The following is a 25,948-nucleotide window of genomic DNA, read 5'->3' as shown; positions in this document are numbered from 1 at the left end:
CAACTACACGAATCCAACCCAGGATGAAATGGAGTTTTTCCAATTTGTCCCTTCACTCAGGGTGTTCTGGAGTGTGGTGAGAACTCATTGGTACTTGAATTATATTTCAGTTTGTGTCGTAGTGTGCCATGGGGGGGATACTGTTGCCAATGCCGTTGTTCAGTATTGTGTAGTGATAGAGCTCTGGACAACGATTGAGTGGTGTTCTCTAATCTCTAACAAGATGAAAATTATCTCAAGTTTAATAGAGGAGAAAAATGAGTGATGGAAATACCTTCAGAAAGTAGGCAGGCCGCACGTTAGATCAATCTTCATAAAAGTTAAGCTAAGCTAAAATTCAAATTATTAGTTAATGAAAGCAATGTGGAACACGCGTAACTGAAGCTCTAGAGTGTAGGAACGTTGATGACGGGGGAGAAGGGAATGAGTGAATGAGGTGGGCAGACGGAAGCCATGGCACATTGGAGAGGGTCGAAGTGGTGATGGAAGACTAAGTTACCAAAACACGAAAGACGGTGATCACTGGATTTCTTTGAACGGCCAGGATTAAAAGTCCGGTATAGATCGGTACATAAGAAATCTGGTGGATGGGGAGGGGTTGCGGTGCTGCAACTATCACTTCCGGCAAGAAGAGAGAAGATGGGTTGGGTAGGAGTAGAGAGAGTATGCAAGGCATCAGTGTGATACAAGCAGAGAAACCTTGGACGCCTAAACATTAATCCTCTCTTAAGAGTTAAGAAACAAGGGAGAAAAAGAAGAGAGGTCGACTGTTTTCTCTCTTTCCTTTTCCCCCTTCAAATGAAACTTTAATTGAGAGAGAGAGAGAGAGAGAGAGAGAGAGAGAATGGATCAGAGAATTGGCATCGTCATAATTATTAACTAGGATAATTAGGGTATGCCAAAAAATAAAGGATAACTAGGGGAGATTAAGTTTCTCCTCCACTTTGTAGTTTGTACAATGTAGGTAGTAGTGATCTCAGGATGTTTGGGCATCAGTAGGAGGAGAGGCTTGTGCCAGTTTCTTTAGATTTTCAATGATCATAACGAGTCTGTTGTTATGTCGATTGACAAAGCACCTCGGCATCCATCCGGCAGGATCTAACTGCATTTTCATTCAACAATGACAAGAAAACCTGTTACAGTTATATGACTAACAATTGATCAAGGTTTTCACAACATTCATTCATACTCTGCAAACCGCAAATTCAAAAGGAAAATAGGGAGGCAACCTGAACAACATAGGTAACCATGCAGGAGTGACCTTGAAGCTTATCAACAACCCATCCTGATTGCAGCAGCAGGCCCCTGATGGCGTTATTTTGCTTTGGTTCCAATCCGGCAGCTATCTCCTTTGGAAGTGAAGCAACTGCTACCACCAGTGTGCCATCTTCCATGGTTTCACGTCGCTCGTAGACTACGAATTCTCTGTTTCGAAAGAGGGGCTTTGAATGATCTCCAAACCTGAGACGGATGATGCTGAGGTTATCTCCAAGATCTTTTATGTACCTTGCTTCTACAAGATGAGGATCCCATTGCTTGGCAGCATCAATGGCGTTTGCAACGGTAATGAATTGCTGGGGTGACAGAGAAGTGAGGAGGCAGCGGCTGCGGAAGGTGTGAAAGGATCCAGACCTGCGTTTGGAGATCTCAACTCCGTTGCCAAGAGTAAGGAGGGGTTTCCAGCCGTCGTTGGGTCTGTTGGAGTCGGAAGCAGACAGTAATTCTTGAATGCAGCTTTCGCTTGCAAACTGCACATACCTTTTAAGCGAGTCCTCACTTATGGACCTATCAATTACAAAAATGGAAATGGATCGAGTGAGATAGGTATCATGTGAGTGAGTAGGAACTAGCTAGAAACATAGTCATGGGATATTATAAAACAGTAAGTAATAATGTAGTCGCCACACCAGGAACGGCTGGTGGTGGTGGTGCTGCTGCTGCTGCAAGGTGCTGGACTAGTAGTGGTCATCGATCTCGTGTCTTTGGTGGTTGTGGACGGGGGCTTTTTTTCTCACATTAATTCAAGCTTAAACAGCTTAACTTAAAGGAGAAACATGGAATGGAATGAAATGCAGTGGAAGAAAGTTGGCAAGTGGGCCTTTTGGTTAGGGGCACATGCAAATGCCAGAGGAGAGGAACCAACCGAGACCTCCACCATGACATGATTGAACTGCACCTGCACCTGCACGTCTCTATCTCTCCCCTAAAAAATCAGAAAAAGAAATAGAAAAATACAAGAATATATAGCAGATGGATTGATTCCTTTGTTATGAAAAAAGGAGTCACTGTCAGAACAACAAGGATAGAGGGGTAGTGGGTGAAGGGTAGTGGGTGAAGGGTAGGGAGGATGATGCACATGGAGTGTTGGGTGGTCACTTTTATCAAACAATAATAATACATAAAAATGCATAATTCATTGCAAGAGGAGACAGGTAGGCTTAACACTAAACTAAAGGCCAGAGCGCCAGGCAATCCAAATCAAATACAAATATACAACACAATACAATACAATGCAATACAATCTGCTTTGCCTGGTTACAGGCGACAAAGACTGATACCCACCTAAACAACCTCTCTTATTATTCATTAGTACGGCATTAGAACGGATCCCAATCCACTTGACGTGCGGCAACATCGTCCTTCTACTTGGGGCTCGACGGACGTTAGCTGTGGGACGGTAGCTGTTGTACTCTCATTGTCCTGCTATTTATTCATTCTCATTCATCTGCAATTGTATTGTATTTGTAGGTGGCCATTGGCCAATGCCATGCTCTCTACATCATCAGTGTTGTTTTAGCAATCAAATTGCCAATGGGCAATGGCTACTCATCTCATTCACTAAACAAAAACAAACCATAATCATATTTACAACCAACTCAACTGACCTGACCCTCATCAATACTTTTAAATATATTAATAATCACAATTATCAAACAAAACATAAACCAATCATAAAAAGTCATAACTAGAGGGAAATAGTACTAAATTATTATTATTATTATTATGTTCGCTGCCATCTCTATTTTGAGTTTGATGGTGATATTTCCGGTTTCAAAAAGCCTTTCGCTTTGAGGCTCTCCACTGTGTCCTGCACAGCATCTTCAACTGGTTTGAACACCAACCCCAGCTCAATTAATCGCTTTGCAGCATCCTTGCATTCCTTTAGCCCTGGCTGGGTTTCCCCGCTAAACCTGTACTGATTTCGTTCAAGTCAAACATTACCATCTACTTCTACTTCTACTTCTCTAAGGAACAAGCCAACCAGACAGACAGGAAAACAATAACAATACTAATAATTCAACCGACACGAATAAACATTATCTTAATCAGTACATGTCTATATTGTTCACAAACTCAAACTGTACTCAGGCAAGTCCAAATTGATTGATGATCTCAATGATAACTTTAGTTTTGTTTATATTTGATTTCATGGATCTCTGGGCGTTCACTTAAAATTTGATTTGTAAAAAGGAGAGAAAAGAATAACCAAGCAATCATAAACTACATGAGGCAACAAGTTAAAATTACAGGTATCGAAAGTGTTTGATTATCTTCTATGAGTTGCGCCACAGTGAATGAGGTCATTGCCTTCGCATGTATATGGTAATAGTTCAAAGTGCTAGCAAAATAATACTTCCATAAAATATAACACAATCACATTTATGATTATGAGTCCCATTTCCTTCCACAAAAATTCTTTTGTGTTCCTTTTGGCATCCAAAAAGAAAGTCTACGAAAAAGAGATAAAATGTAGCAAATAAATAAACTAGAAGCAGCAAACCTACCTGTGAATGGGAAAGTGAGGGAAGAGTTTGGAGACAGTGAGGGCAAAGTTAGCGAATTGGAAGATGCCATTGGTGCAGAGGTACCTGCCAGAAGCAGCACGAGATTCAAAGAGCAAAACTTGTGCCTTGACGACATCTTGGACATGGACAGCCCCCAACCAGTGATGCTCTTGGGTATCGTTGGATCCAAGGAGCAAGTTGAGCAAAACAGCAGAGCTTGCATTGAGGCTAGGCTGCAGGAGAGGCCCAAGACATGTGGCCGGATGGATGGCTACCACATCCAGTCCATGCTTCTCTGCAAACTCCCAAGCTGCTTTCTCTGCCTCTGTCTTCGACACCGGATACCATTTCTGTCCAAGATTAATAGATTATTACTGTTAATTATTATTATGGATAAAATGTGGATGCTCATTGTTCATCTTCTCTTCTTACGAATAAGTAATTATATATGATGATGATAATGAATGATATCGTCATCAAGTAAAGTAACTTAATTAGGGTTAGGGATGATGAATAAATTAGGGGCACAGTTACTGCCTGGCGGGCTTTGCAGTAGTCGAGGTCGGTCCAAGAGGACTCGTCGAAGGGCTTGTGAGGAGGCCAAGAAGGGTTGGGGACCATGGCAGAGATTGAGGAGGTGAGGACGACGCGCCTCACTCCGAACTTCGAGGCGGCTTGGAGCACATTGAGGGTGCCCTGCACGGCAGGCAACACCAGCTCAGCCTGGGGGTCGGTGGGGTCGTCGAGGGTGCAGGGGGAAGCCACGTGGAAGACACCCTGGCAGTGCTGGACGGCCCTGGCGACTGCGTCGGCGTCGAGGAGGTCGGCCTCAAAGACCGTGATAGTGTGGCGGTCGGCGCCGGGGAGGGAGAAGAGGTGGGAGGGATCGGAGGCAGGGAAGATGGAGGCGTGGATGCGGGTGTAGCCCTCTTCCAGTAATGTCTTGACCAACCACGACCCTATGAAGCCATTGGCTCCAGTCACGCACACCGCCTCCTCGTTTTTCTTTTCATCCATTAATTGTTTCTTGTACGAGACTATGAAGCTTCCTTCCACCAGCAACTCAGAACGCTCACTCCGATTTATTATTAATGGATGGACTGGAACCCATTCGATTCATTCGATTCGAGGGTTCGGATTATCCACAACGGCAACAACCCCTCTACGTAATCTACAGAGTATAAATACTCATCTGAATCTGAACAATTAAAATTGTTTGGATCATTTGTCCTTGCACCTTAAATGAATTTCAGTTCTCTAGTATCGATGAAATAATAATAAGCTCAGGTTAAGAAAACAGAAGGGATGCCTTAGTACTTATTAAGATTTTTCAATACAAGCGATACTACTATTTTAATTTACCTTTGTTGCCTTGTACTTGCAGTTCAGTCAAGTGGTAATTGCTCAAGACTCGAGCAGGGTTGTGATGGCAAGGCGCTTGTGGTCCAATGAAGCAACGCGTAAAACTTTCATGACATGAATGAACTATTTTTTGAGTGATATATGATAAATCTGGACTTTTGTAGAATTGGATGACATAAGTGTGATGCGTACAAAATATACGTGACATGTTTTATTGTATCTTACCAGCCAGTTAAAGAGAATTTCGAATAGAAAAGATGACAAAAATGTTTTCAACACTAAATAATTGACAAGAATTTGCAAACAAAGAGAAGTTGATGAAAGAATTGCCTGTACTTCTCAGGTCGATGAATCAATCAATATATACTTAACCTAAAACAAAAGCCACTTACAATGATAACCTATAGAGAAAAATAATCAATGGAGTTACAGGTGAAACAAAATGGTATGAACTTTGACCGCATACACTAGCATTCATTCATGCAAACAATCACAATAACCAGAGGCAATGACAATTACACATTAATATCGGAGCGCTTTGATCTAGCTGCACTGCTGATTTCTGAGTAACTATTATGGGAAAACCTAGGAAGGCTGTAGTTTTCAGAAACCGAAACTGGTTGCTGAGGATAAAGTGTGGGAGGTGGTGTCAGATTGCGTTGCGCTGGAAGAGGAGGGAGCATGTTGTACTTGTAAGGATCAGCACGCAAGCTGCCAACAAAGAAAAAGAAACATCACTCGTCCAGACATAGTAAAACAGCCTATTGTGAGGAGAGAGATGATGGTGAATAAACACCCATGGGTTAGTATTCAAAACATCATGACGTGGGTTGGCATATAACTGGCATGCCCATGGTTACTTATATATTAGCATTCGAAACAGTTATAGATGAAATGATGAATAAACAGTTATAGAGTAGGACCTGCAACACTTACGCATCTGAACACCAAAATGCAATGAATCGCCAATTTGCATTTTATCACACGAAGACCATTAAACTTGTGAGCCAGCATACCCACCATAAATTATTTATTGATGGTGATAAATATAACAAGTTAAGGAGAACAATGTAACTAGCTGAACCTACCTGGCATTCCTGTAGGAATGATCCTCGTCACTCCAATTTTCATCTACAGTTTGTGCAGGTCTTTGTACTGGAGAACTAGACCATGGATTCTGTGCAGGTAAATCATCGGAAAAATATCTTCTTTTGATCAACTGAAACAACCAAGACAAAAGTCGGATATTTTTTGTAGGCAAAAAGAAAAAGCTAACAACAAGAGCATGAATACAGACCGTACGGAAAAATTTCATCACAGCTTCCTTGTCATATCTTGCTTCTTTGGCTGCCTGTCAATGTTTAATAGACCAACATATATTAGAATGTAGAGTAACTACAGCTGTAATAAATTGATCAACAATCATATGTAATTCCACATTACCAATGATTCCTCAACATGACAATCATATTCTCCGACAGAGAAATTAAATCATTTCTTTTTTGTACACAGAAAAGGACGACTTTATTGATCAAAGTGAAAAGTTTGAAAAACTTTTGCCTTGGCCATGACAGCAGATCCACAATCTAGTCAAACTAAATTTAGCCTATTACATCCAGGAATTGAACTTCTCTCTAATCACAGAGCACCAAACTTAAGACCAATTTATTAGATACGAATATAATGCAAAGATTCTGTGGGATTATGACACCAATTTCGAATAACATAAGCAACCTCATTCCCGAGTAAATGACATGTAAATGGGACAGAAAACAATAAGAACCTATTCTGACCTTGCAACCCAAGCATCTAAACAAAGAGTTACGGTTGTGAACTTATGAAAATACTTATTCAAGTACCAGTACCTACCCGCTTCCATATTTAATATCCTCTTCTCTTATTTATTAAATAAAATAGCAATAATTAACATCTACCAAATGTCATGGATACAACTAAATACGAAAATTCTTTGCATGTCTACAACACCAACTAACAACAAAAAAATGAATTCTTAGTGATCACATGTGCAGAAAATGAATTCTAAGTCTACCAAATGCATGGCTGAACCTACGGTGTTCTCTCACCAGACTTATGTGGTGAATTTGGATGCACGAAAGTATTGATTTGAGCAATTACCCAGATTCACAATCTAAAAAGATAATCAGCCAGCTTAGAAAGATAACACTTTCCCCGTATATATACGAATAAAAGAAATAAATAAACCAAGTAGCAGGCAGAAACCTTAAAGCTTAAAAAATAAGGGCATCCCAGTAACAACCAGAATATAAGAGCCTTTACACTTTTTTGTTGCAATGAATGCAATTCACACATGTACTCTATATGTCATATTAATGATCTTGGATTATCCCTATGTTACATGATCATGTTTAGGATTTAAGTGTGGTAAAATATGTCTTTTACATGTATTTTCAGTGATTCTGTACACATGGTGCTATAAAAAAAAATAATGGCTACTTCAAGCCTTTAACTTTAATATGAAAGGAATCACAGTTCTTGTGATTTCCTGCTCATTTGTGAAGCATGAGTTGACTTGGCTTGTGTGCAAGACACTTTCTTGTGACACCGAAGGCCGGTGCGCCAAAACAGTCTAGCTTTTGTGGAGTTTTTTCAAGAAAACCTCTGTGACACCAAAGTCCGGAGTGAATCTCTCCTCTATTTTACTTTTGTGTCATAGAACTTAATTAAAATCTGTCTACTTAGAGCATCTTCAATCATGCTTTCTATTTTATAGCAAAGTTTTAGCTAAAACTATCAAAAAGTTATTTTAGGAGCCCTCTGTACTCCCTAATTTAGAGAGTCATAATGACCATGCGTCAATAATTAGCCAATAGGAATTAATTATTTATTTGAAATAATATTAAAACAGTTAGCATTAATTCTAGAGAGCCAATAGGAGCTCCTTTCTCCCCCCCTATATTTAGGATCTCCTAGATGAATCCCTATCTTAGGAGGAGGTGGATAGGGAGCATTATTGGAGTTGATTTTTTTAAATCCTCCCTAAATTCTAGTTAGGAACTCATATAGAGAGCCCATTGGAGATGCTCTAAGAATCCAACAGCATTTTGATATACATGTGAAGTTTCCTCCCTTTGTCACTTTCTACGTCAAGTACAAAGTTCCATGGCAGCTCGAAAAATTGCAAACTATCCAAGCCAACAAAAAAGAGAGCATAGTAGCAGCTATTAAAAGAAATCCTTCCCAAATGTGGTTTTCTAAGGTGAGGCATTTTACCCAATGAGACAGCAAAACGAGGTCAGTTGCCTACAAACATGTTTCATGCAACCACAACCACATTCATTTAATGCTAAGTTACAACAACAACAACAACAACAAAGCCTTTTCCCACTAAGTGGGGTCGGCTATATGAATCCTAGAACGCCATTGCGCTCGGTTTTGTGTCATGTCCTCCGTTAGATCCAAGTACTCAAGTCTTTTCCTAGGGTCTATTCCAAAGTTTTCCTAGGTCTTCCTCTACCCCTTCGGCCCTGAACCTCTGTCCCGTAGTCACATTTTCGAACCGGAGCGTCAGTAGACCTTCTTTGCACATGTCCAAACCACCGGAACCGATTTTCTCTCATATTTCCTTCAATTTTGGCTACTCCTACTTTACCTCGGATATCCTCATTCTCAATCTTATCCTTTCTCGTGTGCCCATACCTCCCACGAAGCATCCTCATCTCCGCTACACCCATTTTGTGTACGTGTTGATGCTTCACCGCCCAACATTCTGTGCCATACAACATCGCGGCCTTATTGCCGTCCTATAAAATTTTCCCTTGAGCTTCAGTGGCCTACGACGGTCACACAAACACGCCGGATGCACTCTTACACTTCATCCATCCAGCTTGTATTCTATGGTTGAGATCTCCATCTAAGTCTCCGTTCTCTTGCAAGATAGATCCTAGGTAGCGAAAACGGTCACTTTTTGTGATCTTCGCTAAATTGCTCCGGTCATTAGTGTGGATAAGTATATAAATGGATAGAGATAGGAAAGCAAACACAAGATGTATGTGGTTCACCCAGATTGGCTACGTCCACGGAATAGATGAGTTCTCATTAATTGTGAAGGGTTTACACAAGTACATAGGTTCAAGCTCTCCTTTAGTGAGTACAAGTGAATGATTTAGTACAAATGACATTAGGAAATATTGTGGGAGAATGATCTCGTAACCACGAAACTTCTAAGTACCGGAGTGTGGTATCGTCTTGACTTGCCTTATCTGTCTCATAGATAGATGTGGCATCTTCTCTGGAAGTACTCTTCCTCCATCCAGGGGTGGTATCTGTAACTGGTGGAGATGCACAAGGTAATGTATCAATTTCATTTGAAGCTTACTTGTAGTTTCAGGCTTGGTCAAGCGCGATACAAACCATGTAGTAGGAGTCCCCCAAGTCGCCGAGCTAGGGGATCTGCTGAAAGAGGTGACAGACAAGGTAAGCAATCAGAGCTCCGGCTGATTGTTCACATTCTCCCTATCTTGCAGGCAGCATGAAGGATAAAGAGAAGAAAAATGAGAAGAGATGATATGGGATACTTTTGCTTTTGAAGAAGTAACTTTCCACAGGCTTATTCTTGAACTGGGCTGGAGGGTTTTCTGGTTTCCTCCAGAGTATAAGGCCGATTGAAGAATTTGAGGGTCAAAACAAGTCCATCAAATCTAGAGTACGTTCGACCCTGCTGATATGGGATACTTTTGCTTTTGACAGAGTAGTGAATGTATCGGCACGTGTGCTGTTACGCTTGTCTCCACATGCTTCCTTGTATCCTTCTCACTTGCCCTATCTGTTCCTCAGGCAGATGCGGTATCTTCCCTGGAAGCATAAGATGTTGAAGATGAGTACTCGAGAGCAATGCCAGGTAAGTAATCAGGTAAGGGGTTCCAGGCAGTCAGTTCCTGGTTGGAAGCTTGATTCCAAATGCTGACTGATTGCTCTCATTCTCCTTGTCTTGCAGGTAAGAACAAGGCCAAAGGAAAAGACAGGGAAAAAGCATGATATGGGATACTCTTGCTTTTAACCCTGATGATATGAGATATTCTTGCTCTAGTATAGCTTGTTTACAGAGGTGTTATCAGGGGGAAAGAAAGCTGAATATTTCGAAAGGCTTCGTTGGGAGTGCCCTCTCAGATAAGAGGAAGGGTTGAGCATTTTTGCAGGTCTGCCTGTCCGTTGGGGATGGAGGTCGACATATATAGGAGTCTCCCTAACATCAAGTAATAATGCTATTCCTTTACCCTGCTTGGTCATAGCACGGTAGTGGGAGCTGCCAGCTTCACATGTTTTAACTCTGTCAGAGCACTTTGAAAAAGTGGTCTGTAGTATCTGGAAAGCTGATGTTGCGTGTAAAGATTACAGACAAGCTTTATCCAAGGAGATCCAGCTCTTGAAGTTGGGAAAGTGGTGCCTCTTCGGTTTTTGAACAAGCAATCCTGTCGGGGATCTAGCTCTCGAGATTCGAAGAACGATGCCTCTTCGATTTTTGAGAAAGCAATCTTGCTGGGGGTCTGGCTCTCGAGATTCGGAGAGCGATGTCTCTTCGATTTTTGAGAAAGTAATCATGTTGGGAGTCTGGCTCTCGAGATTCGGAGGGCGGTGCCTCTTCGATTTTGGAGCAAGCAATCTTGTTGGGAGTGTTTTCTCGAATGTGAGTAAAGGTTGGGCATGTTTGCTAGTCTACCTTGCCACGAAGCACAGAGGTTGACACACAGGGACTTTCCAATTATCCAGCAGTGGTACTGTTCCTTTACCCTCTCTTCGATTTTTTAGAAAGTAATCATGTTGGGAGTCTGGCTCTCGAGATTCGGAGGGCGGTGCCTCTTCGATTTTGGAGCAAACAATCTTGTTTGGAGTGTTTTCTCAAATGTGAGTAAAGGTTGGGCATGTTTGCTAGAGGTTGACACACCAGGACTTTCCAATTATCCAGCAGTGGTACTGTTCCTTTACCCTTATGGGTAATAATATGGTAGCTAGACCTTCAAAATTTATGTGTCTAAACTTTGTTAGTGTTGTTTCTTTGCTATTCTTTTACCCTTCTTGGTCAGAGCGATGTAGTGGGAGCTGCAAGCTTCACGTGTCTCAACTTTGTCAGAGAACTTTGGCAAAGTTATCTGTGGTACCCATGAGCTACTGTTGCGTGTGGGAAGTGGGTGATTGAACAGTACGATTCATATGCTTTCTACTTCGCCAGAAATCTTCGACAGAATGCCCATAATTTCCGCAAAGCTGAGTGTGCGTGTGACAGGTGCTGACAAGGCTGGAAAAGTAGGTGCCTCTTCGATTTCTGAGATTGGCCCTCGTGGTCTCTGAGCAGCCCAGCTTTTGAGAAAGCAAGCCTCTTCGATTTCTGAGATCGGCCTTCGTGGTCTTTGAGCAGCTCAGCTTTTGAGAAAGCAAACGCCTCTTCGATTTCTGAGATCGACCCTCGTGGTCTCTGAGCAGCCCAGCTTTTGAGAAAGCAAACGCCTCTTCAATTTCTGAGCAGGCGCCTCTTCGATTTCTGAAGCTTCGTCGAGTGCAGATTTTTATAGGGGCTGACATTAAGTTCCAAAGCACACTTGAATATCCACCAGTAGAAGCTCCATTCTTGCACTTCTAAGATCTTGATTTGTCCGACCTCTTCTCTCTTCAACACCTTTGAAAATGTCTGGCCCCTCCGACCGTCGTTTTGACTTGAACCTTGTTGAAGAGGCAGCCTCGCCTTCTCCAGACAACATATGGCGCCCATCCTTCGTCTCCCCTACTGGTCCTCTTACCGTTGGGGATTCCGTGATGAAGAATGATATGACCGCTGCGGTAGTGGCCAGGAACCTTCTCACTCCCAAAGATAACAGACTACTTTCCAAACGGTCTGATGAGTTGGCTGTTAAGGATTCTCTGGCTCTCAGTGTTCAGTGTGCAGGTTCTGTGTCTAATATGGCCCAACGCCTATTTGCTCGAACCCGCCAAGTTGAATCATTGGCGGCTGAAGTGATGAGTCTCAAACAGGAGATTAGAGGGCTCAAGCATGAGAATAAACAGTTGCACCGGCTCGCACATGACTATGCTACAAACATGAAGAGGAAGCTTGACCAGATGAAGGAATCTGATGGTCAGGTTTTACTTGATCATCAGAGATTTGTGGGTTTGTTCCAAAGGCATTTATTGCCTTCGTCTTCTGGGGCTGTACCGCTTAATGAAGCTCCAAATGATCAACCTCTGATGCCTCCTCCTTCTAGGGTTCTGTCCAGTACTGAGGCTCCGAATGATCCCCCTCCGGTGCCTTCTCTTTCTGGGGCTCTACCGACTGCTGAGACTTCTCCTAAGCAACCTTTGTGAAGGCTCCCTCTTGTTTGTTTATTTTGACTCAAGTATATGTACATATTTGTAACTTATCGGGGATATCAATAAATAAGTTTTTCTTCATTTCAACGTATTGTGTTAAATACACCAAAACCTTCTTCGCTAAGTTCTTTGAATTTTCTTTTGTTGAAGCTTGTATGTTGAAGCTTTGTGAGTGGAGCATGTAGGTTGAGGTAGTGTTTCCTTAATTTCCCGAGTGAGGAAAACTTCTTGGTTGGAGACTTGGAAAATCCAAGTCACTGAGTGGGATCGGCTATATGAATCTTAGAACGCCATTGTGTTCTGTCCTGTGTCATGTCCTCCGTTAGATCCAAGTACTCTAAGTCTTTTCTTAGGGTCTCTTCCAAAGTTTTCCTAGGTCTGCCTCTACCCCTTCGGCCCTGAACCTCTGTCCCATAGTCGCATCTTCTAATCGGAGCGTCAGTAGGCCTTCTTTGCACATGTCCAAACCACCGTAACCGATTTTCTCTCATCTTTCCTTCAATTTCGGCTACTCCTACTTTACCCCGGATATCCTCATTCCTAATCTTATCATTTCTCGTGTGCCCACACATCCAACGAAGCATCCTCATCTCCGCTACACCCATTTTGTGTACGTGTTGATGCTTCACCGCCCAACATTCTGTGCCATACAGCATCGCCGGCCTTATTGCCGTCCTATAGAATTTTCCCTTGAGCTTTAGTGGCATACGGCGGTCACACAACACGCCTGATGCACTCTTCCACTTCATCCATCCAGCTTGTATTCTATGGTTGAGATCTCCATCTAATTCTCCGTTCTTTTGCAAGATAGATCCTAGGTAACGAAAACGGTCGCTCTTTGTTATTTCTTGATCTCCGATCCTCACCCCTAACTCGTTTTGGCCTCCATTTGCACTGAACTTGCACTCCATATATTCTGTCTTTGATCGGCTTAGGCGAAGACCTTTAGATTCCAACACTTCTCTCCAAAGGTTAAGCTTTGCATTTACCCCTTCCTAAGTTTCATCTATCAACACTATATCGTCTGCGAAAAGCATACACCAAGGAATATCATCTTGAATATGTCCTGTTAACTCATCCATTACCAACGCAAAAAGGTAAGGACTTAAGGATGAACCTTGATGTAATCCTACAGTTATGGGAAAGCTTTCGGTTTGTCCTTCATGAGTTCTTACGGCAGTCTTTGCTCCTTCATACATATCTTGTATAGCTTGGATATATGCTACTCGTACTCCTTTCTTCTCTAAAATCCTCCAAAGAATGTCTCTTGGGACCCTATCATACGCTTTTTCCAAATCTATAAAGACCATGTGTAAATCCTTTTTCCCATCTCTATATCGTTCCATCAATCTTCGTAAGAGATAGATTGCCTCCATGGTTGAGCGCCCTGACATGAACCCGAATTGGTTGTCCGAAACCCGTGTCTCTTGCCTCAATCTATGCTCAATGACTCTCTCCCAGAGCTTCATTGTATGACTCATTAGCTTAATACCCCTATAGTTCATGCAATTTTGTACATCGCCCTTATTCTTGTAGATAGGCACCAAAGTGCTCGTTCGCCACTCATTTGGCATCTTCTTCGTTTTCAGAATCCTATTGAAAAGGTCAGTGAGCCATGTTATACCTGTCTCTCCCAAAACTTTCCACACTTCGATTGGTATATCGTCTGGGCCTACTGCTTTTCTATGCTTCATCTTCTTCAAAGCTACAACCACTTCTTCCTTCCGAATTCTACGATAAAAAGAGTAGTTTCTACACTCTTCTGAGTTACTCAACTCCCCTAAAGAAGCACTCATTTCATGTCCTTCATTGAAAAGATTATAAAAATAACATTTCCATCTGTCTTTAACCGCGTTCTCTGTAGCAAGAACCTTTCCATCCTCATCCTTGATGCACCTCACTTGGTTTAGGTCCCTTGTCTTCTTTTCCCTTGCTCTAGCTAGTTTATAGATATCCAACTCTCCTTCTTTGGTATCTAGTCGCTTATACATATCGTCATAAGCCGCTAACTTAGCTTCTCTCACAGCTTTCTTCGCCTCTTGCTTCGCTTTTCTATACCTTTCACCATTTTCATCGGTCCTATCCTTGTATAAGGCTTTACAACATTCCTTCTTAGCCTTCACCTTTGTTTGTACCTCCTCATTCCACCACCAAGATTCCTTTTGGTGTGGGGCAAAGCCCTTGGACTCTCCTAATACCTCTTTTGCTACTTTTCGGATACAACTAACCATGGAATCCCACATTTGGTTAGCTTCCCCCTCTTTATCCCACACACACTGGGTGATTACTTTCTCTTTGAAAATGGCTTGTTTTTCTTCTTTTAGATTCCACCATCTAGTCCTTGGGCACTTCCAAGTCTTGTTCTTTTTTCTCACTCTTTTGATATGTACATCCATCACCAACAAGCGATGTTGATTAGCCACGCTCTCTCCTGGTATAACTTTGCAATCCTTACAAGTTATACGATCCCTTTTCCTCATTAGAAGAAAATCTATTTGTGTTTTTGACGACCCACTCTTGTAGGTGATCACATGTTCTTCTCTCTTCTTAAAGAAGGTATTGGCTAAGAAGAGATCATATGCCATTGCAAAATCCAAGATAGCTTCCCCATCCTCGTTTCTCTCCCCAAAACCATGGCCACCATGAAAACCTCCATAGTTGTCTGTCTCCCTGCCCACGTGTCCATTTAAATCTCCTCCTATAAATAACTTCTCCGTCTGAGCAATTCCTTGCACCAAGTCTCCAAGGTCTTCCCAAAATTTCTCCTTTCAATGTCTACAGCATCAATAGAGAAGGGAAAAAGGGTAGCAAGAAAAACAAGAATAAAAACCTGCTGCTTACCGCAATAAGGCCTCCAGCACCAGGGAAACCCTCAGTCAGTGGAAGTTCCTCACTGGATGGAAGCAAACCTTGCTTCTCAACCCACTGTCGAGCTACATCAACAAGATTGCCACTGCTTCCCCTTGTACCCTCTTCAGCAATATCAGCTTTGTTACCTATAACAATATACGGGACAGGAAGGCCACCAGGACCTCCAGATCCTAGAGGAGCCGAAAATGTCCCAGTTGCAGCAATCTCAGCTGCCCACTTCTGTAAGCCAGTTTTTGTCCTCCTCTGGGAGAGATCATGAACAAAGATTACACCTGCATATGAATGTCAAAGTGTATCATGTGCTGAAAAATCTAAATCTGGCTGCAACATGCTGGTTCCATGGTTTTTATAGGAAATAAATTGTGTACAATCGTATTGATCATAACTGAATACCACCATGACCTACCACTAAAATTTTGTCAACACCTATCATGCTTTTTTTTTCATCATTATTATAGAACATGGATGCAACAAGAGATGCAAAAATGGTTAAATTTAAGCACTTACAAGCCCAAGAAGACTGTTGGTTTCTAAGTTAACGGTAAATACTCAATTAAATTGTCCCTTAGACTTTCTTTACTTCACCGCCTTTGTCTCTACCTTGTATTAACATGCATACTATTTACCAGGAGAATAAAATGTTTATAGAGGGAGAGAGGTCCCAAACTTGCCATTAATTTGGGAATAAAAAAGAGACCGGCATTCTTTGTATCTATCATGTCCAGACACATCCCAGAGTTCAATAAAGAAATCTCTCTCAGCGTCACCTTTAATACTGCTTGACGAGCTACCAGAGTTTCCATAAGTAGTATGCTGGATAGAAAAACGGTAAACAATTATTGAGACTTGAAGTTCAGAAATAGTTCCCAATATCCCATCAGAATCAAAGTACTGGTAATTCTCACCTTTACACCTACTGTACACCCTACTGTCTGAGGAGGACGCGTGATGGAAGAACCTTTGACCATCAGATGAACAAGAGCAGTTTTTCCAACACCTACGAATACATCACAATATAACGATGAAGTTTGATAATAAAACTGAAGTTACGAGATGTAATGTACAACAAAAGAGATTGGATAAGTAAAATACTCCCTAATGCATTAAACAATTGTTTTTCGCGCACATGTGCGGATGTCAAATTACAGGTTTAGAGGATTCCAAATCTGCCTACCAAAAATTAATTTGAGCAATGCATTATCATAAACATTAAAGCCATTACACTTGTAGCAGGCTTAGATAATATATTTTAACAATCAAGCACGTCAGTAATTGAACTTGACACAACTACTTGAAACTAACATGTATAGAACCACTCCATGATTGAGTAAGCATCACAACATTACCTACTGGTTCAAGATCAAAACAGGCAAAGGTTTCATTAAACCTGGCCAACCTATTTCCAAAATATAAAGATGCACAGACCTTTCTCAAGCCAGGATGTACAAATGAAATGTGCAGATATCTCCTAATCAAGTTCCGAAAATTCCATGACAAAGTCACTCTCACGTGTCACTTAAGCCTCCGAGTTCAAATTGCTTCAGTACACCGCTATAAGAAACTTTTAATCGAATAATTCTGTAACGAACTAATTGAAGAGCAGCAACCACTGTGGTCAGAACTGTCCTGTCTCCAAACTCATATCTACAACAATTTGGTACCGAAGTTGTAAAGAAACTTTATTGTCACTATCCATATTCCTCCTAATTACAAACATCATGACACTGATAGGATACGAGCACATACAGCACGATCAAGGAGAAAGCAATCAAATAAAATTTAGGAAAACCAAAACACAAAAGAAATTAAAAGAAAATCAAAAGTTAGAAAAAGAAAAAGATACCAGAGTCGCCAACAACCAGCACCCGAACCTGGCCACAAGGCGGACCGCCGCCACCGTTTTGGTCTTTGTTGTCCCTCTCACGGTCACGGTCCCTCCAGAACATGTTGTCCTCCGACTCGGAGCCTTTGGAACCAAAATAATCACCTCACCACACCTCACCTCAGAATCAAATCTCAAGTCCCATCAAAATCAAACACGCACAAAATCCAACAATTTCTCCTAATCTCTACTTCAAATCTAAATTCCATCTTTCTTGCATCACCACCAACACAACAAGCCCAGCTCTAAACATGTCCCGAAGCCAAAACCTAGTTTCAAGTTTCACCCACAGATCCAATTCTCTATGAAATGGAAGTAGCAACTGGATTTGGCGTAGAGTTGAAGCAGTGAATGGATACAGCAAGATCTGAATTTCTGAAATCTATGCCGATTGATGCGAGAGTGAAAGGTTAATTAATGGAACGTAATCATCCTTTTGTTTTCTTTGCTTGTATCGTGTTTTCTCTCTTTTGGGATTTTGATTGAAAATAGGCCTAATTTGGTATTCTCTGCTTTTTGAAAAAATTGTTTTTGATGTGCAATAAACAGCTTCCTCTGTTGGAGGTATAATTTATTAAACAATTATAGAAACCTTAGAGAGAGGGATGCGGCAATAGGTAGAGAGAATTAGATAAATGTGTAATTGTGGATGTGTGTTATTTCATCCCATTGCGCCTTTATTTATATTAGTAGGGAAAATTAATTTTTTACCCTTTAGGATTACAACATTTGATAGGTAATGTACTCATAATAGGAATATAAGAGATATTTCAATATATACTAGGATTTACACAATTACATTACTAATCTAATAAGACCGCAACACTCTCCCTTGAGTGTGTAAATACTCAAGTAAATGGCGCATCAAGTCTTTAGTGATGAAGCAAGTACAATTGATGAAGTTGTCAGCACAATGAGCGAATGCGAGTCTCAAATCAACGGAAGAATGCGTAAAAAGTAAAATTCACAAAACTTCGCTATGGTAAAACCTAAGGTGGGAGAAAACCCATAGACTAAGGAGAAAAATGAGAAGTTGCATTAAGTCAAAATTATACGTCTTTTGGACGCAAGTAGAAGAGCTCACAAGGGTATGATCAGCCCAAGATGGGTGCCTCGTTAAAACCTAGTTAGGTAGCAAAAACCCAGTGAGAAAAAATGCTCCTAATCATAGGGAAAAAGAGTACATTAAAATCAAGTGAGTACACTTCTGGATACTCCCTCTGAGTTTGACATAACTTCTAAATGAGAATTACAAGCATTGCATATGAATAGTTAGACATACCAATTCCTCGGACAAGCTTTTGGAAGGTTGACTTCAGCAGTGGTGTAGTGTAGAGGTCGGCAAGGTTGTCTGGGATCGTCTTGCATGACTTCAATATCCTTATGCTTTGCTGATGTCAATGTGGACGTAATATGTCTTAGTGTTGACTTCGTTAATGTATCATAGCTTGGTCGGGTTGATACATATGGCATAATCTTCATAGATCATTGTTGGGACTCAATGATGGATGAAAACACAACAAGTACTTCGAATATGCTTAACAAGAACTCCTAACCACGTCTCACTTGTGGTGTAGTGAAGTGAGGTGAGTCTTGGAACGTTTCGAAGATTTTGCAACGAATGTCATATTATGGATATCCAAGAAATTGCAATATCCCTAATGGTAAAGACATAACCATTTGGGGATTTTTCCTTGTGCGGGTTTGCTAAGTAACCTGCGTTAACATAATAAACAAGGCAAGCATCTTTCTGAGGATCAGGAGGGTTGGATCCGTTTGAGATGTTTTGGGATTTGCCCATGTAGTACCTTTAGGGTACGTCTTTAATACCAATTCAGTGGTTGCGTGTAGGCGCGATGTTGCATCTTTGCCAAGATCAACAACGAAGGAGATGTCCTGTCTAAATACAATGAGCTAAGTACAACGAAGCGCAAAATTGAACTTTAAATATGGAATTTTGGATTCCATAACCTCTTCAAGTGTCTCATTTGCATATAACGTATGGACGATCAAATGTATACTCAAAGGTGACACATTCGGGGTGTAGTTCGACTGTTAGACTAAAATACCGTCAAAAAAACGCTTGAACTTCAGGTCAAGGCATAAACGAGTTTTCCTAAGATCATTCATCTCAAATTCCATCTTCAGGTGCAAGGCAGTTTTCTCAAGCTCTTCCGGAATCTTAGTGAGATTCGTGTCAACAACATAAACTGTAACTCTAGTAATTTGAAATAAGACTTCATAGTTTAACACGCAAAGGCATAATTCATCCCTGACTGATTGAATAATCACGTAGACGGGTATACCACATCCGTCTGATTTTTCAATCTATAAGTGAACGCCTCAAAACGAGTTAAGAGGGTGTTCCGTGGTTTGGAACTATTTGAACCAATCCATGTAATTCTTAAGGAACTTACATGTAAATCTCCATATCTATATCCACATGGAGAAACACTAACCACATTTCATAATGTTGCTATCAATCATAGGACGTTTGAAAGAAACCTTGTGTCATAAGGCGTGCATCATATCGCACTATTTCATTCATCTCATAACGCTTCCTTTCCCATTTGTAACACAATAGGGTTACCTTGGCCAGTGTAGGAACGACAGGTCCAAAACACACTTTGGTAAGGAATTTGACCTAGATTGTAACTTTAGTTGTCTAATCAGTTCTACATTGTCACTTAATCAACAAAACATGGTTCGATATCGTCGCTTTTCATTTATGTTGGTAGCTATCATATAAGTGAAAACATCATCGATAATAATCTCATTTCAATTCTATTTAGCTCATCCAAACTAGTATACTGGACTAAAAACTTTAAGTCTCGGGAGAGATCCGGATTAATCTCATGAGATGAAAATGATTTGAGATAGCGATCGAGTTTAGATTTATTTTTATGTTGTGTCTTCCTCTTCAAGGGAAGTGAATCCTACAAACCGAATGATCTGTCGTGCTCCAGGCCAAGACAAATTGATTGGCTATTAGCCGGTGTACCAGACTGTTCAACAAGGGCATCCAAACCGTCTAACAGGGGCGGCACACCCTCCAGGGATGTTGACTCGACGTCCGTTAAGTATGTCTATCCTTACAGGCATATGATCTCGTCACTTTAGCTAGATCAGATGAATGCTTATGGAGCAACATTCTGAAATCTAGAATTTATCGCACTTACTTATCACATGTGTGCGGTATGGGGATCGAGATGAGACATAGTGGGCAACGTCCACGCAAATTCGGGTCGTTCTACAGGAATGTTGACGTTCTTATTTCCTCCTAACGGCGGGAAGATTGTCTCATTAAAATGACAAGCCCCAAATGAGCGGTAAAGAGATCGTGTGCAAGGGCTCTAAGAGAGCTAGTGTGAAGGAGAATCATTATCGACAAAAGATACACATCCTTCGTTGAGGACCCATGGTGGTACATTACGGCGGCGCAACTTGGCACATGGAATGCGCACCCAAATGCGTAAATACGAAAATCCTCAAGTTCGTACCTAGTGACCAATTGTAACGTCATATAGGTTGGGTGGCAATGGGCCTCAAGGCAGACCAACATAACTGCGTACAAGGATTGCATAGCCCTAGGCAGGAACCGAAAACTTGGTATGTTTACCAAAATTCGGGCGATTATTTAAATTGCGCTTTATGATCGCTAGGCGAGACTCTTTGGGGTGAACATGAGAATTTAATGTTCAATTATAAACCCAAAATACTACAATACTTTATCAAAAACCGTCGATATAAACTTTCCAGCATTATCCAGTCTCCCGGACCTTAAGGAATAAGTAGGGTGGTGAACCCTAAATCGGCCAAGAGGTTTAGCAGTGTGTGGACCAACATGTGACCAATTTGTTGATTCATCAACCAAAACCATAAGTATTTATATGGTCTGTGTTTGGGTTGGATTAGTCCACATATATTCCCTTAAATCCACTCATGAAAAATGATGATTTTGTATCTTTGAGAGGGATGATTTAGAAAATCAATTCCCTAATGAGCATGCTTGGCAAAGTGTGCTTGTAGGCACAAGATCTTTACTTCGGGTAAAGAGATGTGTTGTAGCATCATTGTTCGACCTAAGTGTCCCAAAAGGTCATGCCAAAGTAAGTAAACTGCTTAATCACCCGACTATAGGCCAGCCACATGTGGCGTGTTTCCAATTAGGAGACAACCCATTGGCCCCAAATCAAAGCTTCAAGCTTATTTTTGGAGGTGGTGCAAAGATATTCACTCTATTTTCTTCAGTGGTTTCATTTATGATCATTGTCATCTCGAATATCCTTTGTTGATACACAAAATCAGCGAGGACTTTGGTACAACAAAAAGTGTTAAGTTTGTGACCTTCGCTAGATTGCTCCGGTCACTAGTGTGGATAATTATGTAAATTGATAGAGACAGGGAAGCAAACACAAGATGTACGTGGTTCACCCAGATTGGTTACATTCACGGAGTAGAGGAGTTCTCATTAATTGTGAAGGGTTTACACAAGTACATAGGTTCAAGCTCTTCTTTAGTGAGTACAAGTGAATGCTTTAGTACAAATGACATTCGGAAATATTGTGAGAGAATGATCTCTATTTATAGAAGAGAGTTTCTAGTTTCATTCTAACATTGACACGTGTCGTGTTGTGATTGGTTTCTGATATTGACACGTGTCACGCTATGATTGGCTTCTGATGTCGACACGTGTGAAGGAAATTTTGTGAAAAACATGTTCATTTGAGCAACATCTATGGCATGCAATTAACATTTAAAGACGGAATCATGCTTGTATGCACTCAAAAACAAAACATTACCCATGAAATTCAAAGCCTAGTAGTTATGTGAACCAAGACTCAACTCAAGAACAAAGTGAGTTGAGAAATTTTATACCTTTATTGATTCCTCTTTGCATAAGCAAAGGCTAATCACCCAAGGAGAGGGCTTTCATTCCTTGCTTCTTAGCTCCATGAATTTCTTGGATGATGATGGTTGAAAGGATTCTCCAAGTTCTCAAAGTTGAGAACCTCTAAGTCTCCACACCAAGGTAGGACTTGAAGAAGAGATGAGTGACCTAGAGGAAGTAAGATTGCTAGCTAAAATCCTCTAGAGTGGCCGGCCTCTTAGAGAGAAAATGGAGCTTGTGTTCTCATCTTTTCTCCAAAAAAAACTTTAATGAAGAAAAGGCTATAAAGTCACATTTGTACCTACCTTCATTAGAGTGACAAACTTGTAATAAGTCCAAAACCACTACCCCTTTCTATATGACCGGTTTTCCTAAGCCTTTGGGCTGTTTTGGGCTTCTTGAATTTTGTTTGTTAAGTTATCATACAACTTAAGCTAATGGGCTTGACGATTCGAAGCCCAATTTGGGCTTTAAGGCCCAAAACTAACTCAAGGTTTAAAACGAACTTATTCGTTTGATTAATTAACATATTAATTAATTCTTGCCATAAACAATTAAACTATTTAATTGTCCTTACTCATCTCCGTCAAATCCTTCAAGCATTACCTTACACGGTGTGCGATTCATTAGGTTCCTTTTAGCGAGGCAGTGGGCAATTAGAACTCTTTCAAATCGATTGTGAATTGAAACTTACTTTCAATTCTCCCTTTAGTGATTATACACATTTAGGGCTTCCACAAACCATGAATGATACCTAGCAGTATGTCATGGTTACCCAAGCTAATCAGAAGAGGTGGAGAACCTATTCAATTTAGGATTACAATGCAATATGGTCTTTCTCTAATACAATACTCTTGACCACATTGTTTGGTTTGATAGTTTATTCATGTCTACTATCCAATGTAATTCATTTACTTATATGATTAACTTGAATGTGATTTGGAACAACTTCCTAAATCTCATTCATACTTTGGCCAGAGATTCTTAATCATATCATAGAGTATTCTCCCTCAAACAGTTTGAAGGTTAGAGATCCCTTGTTGCGCACTTGCCTCCATGGCTAAGTGGCTTAACCTCAACTATGACGTGGACACCCTCGGATGGAGTGACTTTGACATAGTCAAAGATCAACGACCTAACCACAAGATAACTGTGACATGAGTATGAGAACTCCTTGTTGATCGCGTTTAGTGAACTCATTCTCTATTGAGCACCTACGTACTTGTCATGGTGTCAGTCACACAATGACTCGAGACCAGTCACTCTCCCTAAGAGAAGACGTAGCACGTACTGATCTTAACGGACTGTCAATGCCCAATTGGCAATCCTATGATCAGGAACGTTTAGGATATGTATACGAAAGAGAATGGTCTCATGAATCTAACTTCTTTAGATCGCATTCTCCCAATTACAAATTCGTTGGACTTATCGTTTAAGCGTATAACATTTATATGAGACGACTTCAAACAATAATCTTTGCCCTTTAAATTAAACTATATTAGTTTAACATGTGAAATGTCCGTAAAATATCATCGTATGATTGGTTTTAGGGCATATTTCCAACAACGTGTCGTGTTGTGATTGGCCTCCTGGTTGGAGGGAAACTTTTCTGGATCCTTGACGGTATAACGTTGACTGGTGCTCAGTAGTTTCGGGATTGGTCAAGTATGGTACAAACAGTGTTCCCCTAAGTTCCCGAGTGAAAGAAGCTCATCGGTTGGGGACTTACAAGATCCAAGCCATTAAGTAATCACGAAACTTCTAAGTACCAAAGTGTGGTATCATTTTCAATTGTCTTATCTGTCTCATATGTATATGTGGCATCTTCTCTAGACTGGAAGTACTTTTCCTCCATCCAGGTGTGGTATCTTTAACTGATGAAGATGCACAAGGTAATGTATCAATTTCACTTGAAGCTTACTTGTAGTTTCGGGCTTGGTCAAGTGCGATACAAACCCTATAGTAGGAGTCCCCCAAGTCGCCGAGCTAGGAGATTTGCTGAATGAGGTAACAGACAAGGTAAGCAATCAGACTTCCAAGCAAGTAACCTGGATCGGAGGTTCGACTTTGGCTTCCGGTTGATTGTTCTCATTCTCCTTGTGTCGTAAATAGCAACAAGGATAAGGAGAAGCAAATGGAGAAGAGATGATATGAGATACTTTTGCTTTTGAATAAGTAACTTTCCACAAGCTTATTCTTGAACTAGGCTGGGGGGTTTTCTGGTTTCCTCCAGAGTATAAAGCCGACTCAAGAATTTGAGGGTCAAAACGAGTCCATCAAATCTAGAGTACGTTCGACCCTGATGATATAGGATATTTTTACCGTTGACAAAGTAGTGGATGTATCGGCACGTGTTCTGTTACGCTTGTCTCCACATGCTTCTTTGTATCCTTCTTACTTGCCCTATTTGTTCTTCAGGCAAATGTGGTATCTTCTCTGGAAGTATAAGATGTTGAAGATGAGTACTTGAGAGCAATGCTAGGTAAGTAATCAGGCAAGGGGTTTCAGGCAGTCAGTTCCTGATTGGAAGATTGATTCCAAGTGTTGACTGATTGCTCTCTTTCTCCTTGTCTTGCAAGTAAGAACAAGGCCAAAGGAAAAAACAGGGAAAAAACATGATATGGGATACTCTTGCTTTTAACCCTGATGATATGAGATACTCTTGCTTTGGTGTGGCTTGTTTGTAGAGATATTATCGGGGGGAAAATAAGCTGAGTATTTCGAAAGACTCTGCTGAGAGTGCCCTCTCGGATGTGAAGAAAAGTTGAGCATTTTTTTTATTTGCAGGACTGCCTGGCTGTGGAGGATGAAGGTCGACATATATAATAATTATCCCAACAGCGAATGGTAACGATGTTCCTTTACCCTTCTCGGTCATAGCAATGTAGTGGGAGTTGCAAGATTCACGTGTTTTAACTTTGTCAGAGCACTTTGAAAAAATGGTTTATGGTATCTGGAAAACTGATGTTGCGTGTGAAGATTACAGACAAGCTTTATCCAAGGAAATCTAGCTCTCGAAGTTCGAAGAGCGGTGCCTCTTCGATTTTCGAACAAGCAATCCTGTCGGGGATCCGACTCTCGAGATTCGGAGAGCGGTGCCTCTTCGATTTTTGAGAAAGCAATCTTGTTAGAAGTCTGGCTCTTGAGATTTGGAGGACGGTGCCTCTTCAATTTTTGAGTAAGTAATCATGTTGAGAGTCTGGCTCTCGAGATTCGGAGAACGGTGCCTCTTCGATTTTTGAGAAAACAATCAAGTTGGGAGTCTAGCTCTCGAGATTCGAAGGGCGGTGACTCTTCGATTTTTGATCAAGTAATCCTGTTAGGAGTCTGGCTCTCGAGATTCGGAGAGTGGTGCCTTTCGATTTTTGAGCAAGAAATCTTATTGGGAGTGTTTTCTCGAATGTGAATAAAGGTTGGACATTTTTGCTAGTCTGCCTTGCCACGAAGCACGAAGGTTGACACACATAGGGACTTTCTAGTTATCAAGTAGTGGTGATGTTCCTTTACCCTTGTGGGTAATAGTAGGGTAGCTGGACCTTGAAAATTTATGTGTCTAAACTTTGTCAGAGATCTTTGGCAACGTTATCTGTGGTACCCAAGGAGTAGATGTTGCATGTGGAAAGTGGTGCATTTTCAAAATCCGGAGAGTGGTGACTCTTCGATTTTTGAACCAACGACCATGTTGCCATTTCTTTTATAAGGGCACCAATTGTGCGCAAGAAATACATTCAGAGAGTTATTGCTTATAGGAATTTTCCCTTTACTTCAGAGATTTATTGCACCTCATTTCTCCTTCATCATTTTTAAGAATGTCTG

General features: G+C 41.0%; 3 protein-coding genes across 5 annotated transcripts; all 3 read right to left on the bottom strand.

Annotated features, from left to right (window-relative positions):
* Nucleotides 1–845: 845 nt before the first annotated feature.
* On the bottom strand, nucleotides 846–3,128 carry LOC103442013 (uncharacterized). 2 transcript variants are annotated; one of them, XM_008380749.4, is made up of 3 exons: nucleotides 1,908–3,128; nucleotides 1,230–1,785; nucleotides 846–1,133 (listed from the first exon to the last, which is right to left on the bottom strand). In XM_008380749.4, the coding sequence occupies exons 1-3, from the start codon at nucleotides 1,967–1,969 to the stop codon at nucleotides 1,056–1,058; spliced, it is 696 nt and encodes a 231-aa protein (XP_008378971.3). In that variant the 5' UTR covers nucleotides 1,970–3,128; the 3' UTR covers nucleotides 846–1,055. The 2 variants fall into 2 exon arrangements, with proteins under 2 accessions (XP_008378971.3, XP_008378970.3); XM_008380748.4 differs by having other exon boundaries at nucleotides 846–1,102.
* LOC103442014 (cinnamoyl-CoA reductase 1) lies at nucleotides 2,887–5,314 on the bottom strand. 2 transcript variants are annotated; one of them, XM_029107479.2, is made up of 4 exons: nucleotides 5,148–5,314; nucleotides 4,323–4,983; nucleotides 3,786–4,135; nucleotides 2,887–3,191 (listed from the first exon to the last, which is right to left on the bottom strand). In XM_029107479.2, exons 2-4 carry the CDS (start codon nucleotides 4,800–4,802, stop codon nucleotides 3,020–3,022), a joined length of 1,002 nt encoding a protein of 333 aa, XP_028963312.2. In that variant the 5' UTR covers nucleotides 4,803–4,983; nucleotides 5,148–5,314; the 3' UTR covers nucleotides 2,887–3,019. The 2 variants fall into 2 exon arrangements, with proteins under 2 accessions (XP_028963312.2, XP_028963313.2); XM_029107480.2 differs by lacking the exon at nucleotides 5,148–5,314 and having other exon boundaries at nucleotides 2,887–3,196; nucleotides 4,323–5,075.
* A 147-nt stretch (nucleotides 5,315–5,461) lies between these two features.
* Nucleotides 5,462–17,784, bottom strand: LOC103411096 (small GTPase LIP1-like). Its single transcript, XM_029107478.2, has 7 exons — nucleotides 17,203–17,784; nucleotides 16,265–16,356; nucleotides 16,031–16,172; nucleotides 15,330–15,631; nucleotides 6,445–6,498; nucleotides 6,236–6,366; nucleotides 5,462–5,858 (listed from the first exon to the last, which is right to left on the bottom strand). The coding sequence occupies exons 1-7, from the start codon at nucleotides 17,303–17,305 to the stop codon at nucleotides 5,663–5,665; spliced, it is 1,020 nt and encodes a 339-aa protein (XP_028963311.2). The 5' UTR covers nucleotides 17,306–17,784; the 3' UTR covers nucleotides 5,462–5,662.
* Nucleotides 17,785–25,948: the final 8,164 nt, after the last annotated feature.

Source organism: Malus domestica, chromosome 08 (assembly GCF_042453785.1).
Source record: "Malus domestica chromosome 08, GDT2T_hap1".
Lineage (NCBI taxonomy): Eukaryota > Viridiplantae > Streptophyta > Magnoliopsida > Rosales > Rosaceae > Malus > Malus domestica.
The sequence above is the reverse complement of the archived record's forward strand: the minus strand, read 5'-3'. Positions and strand labels throughout refer to the sequence as shown.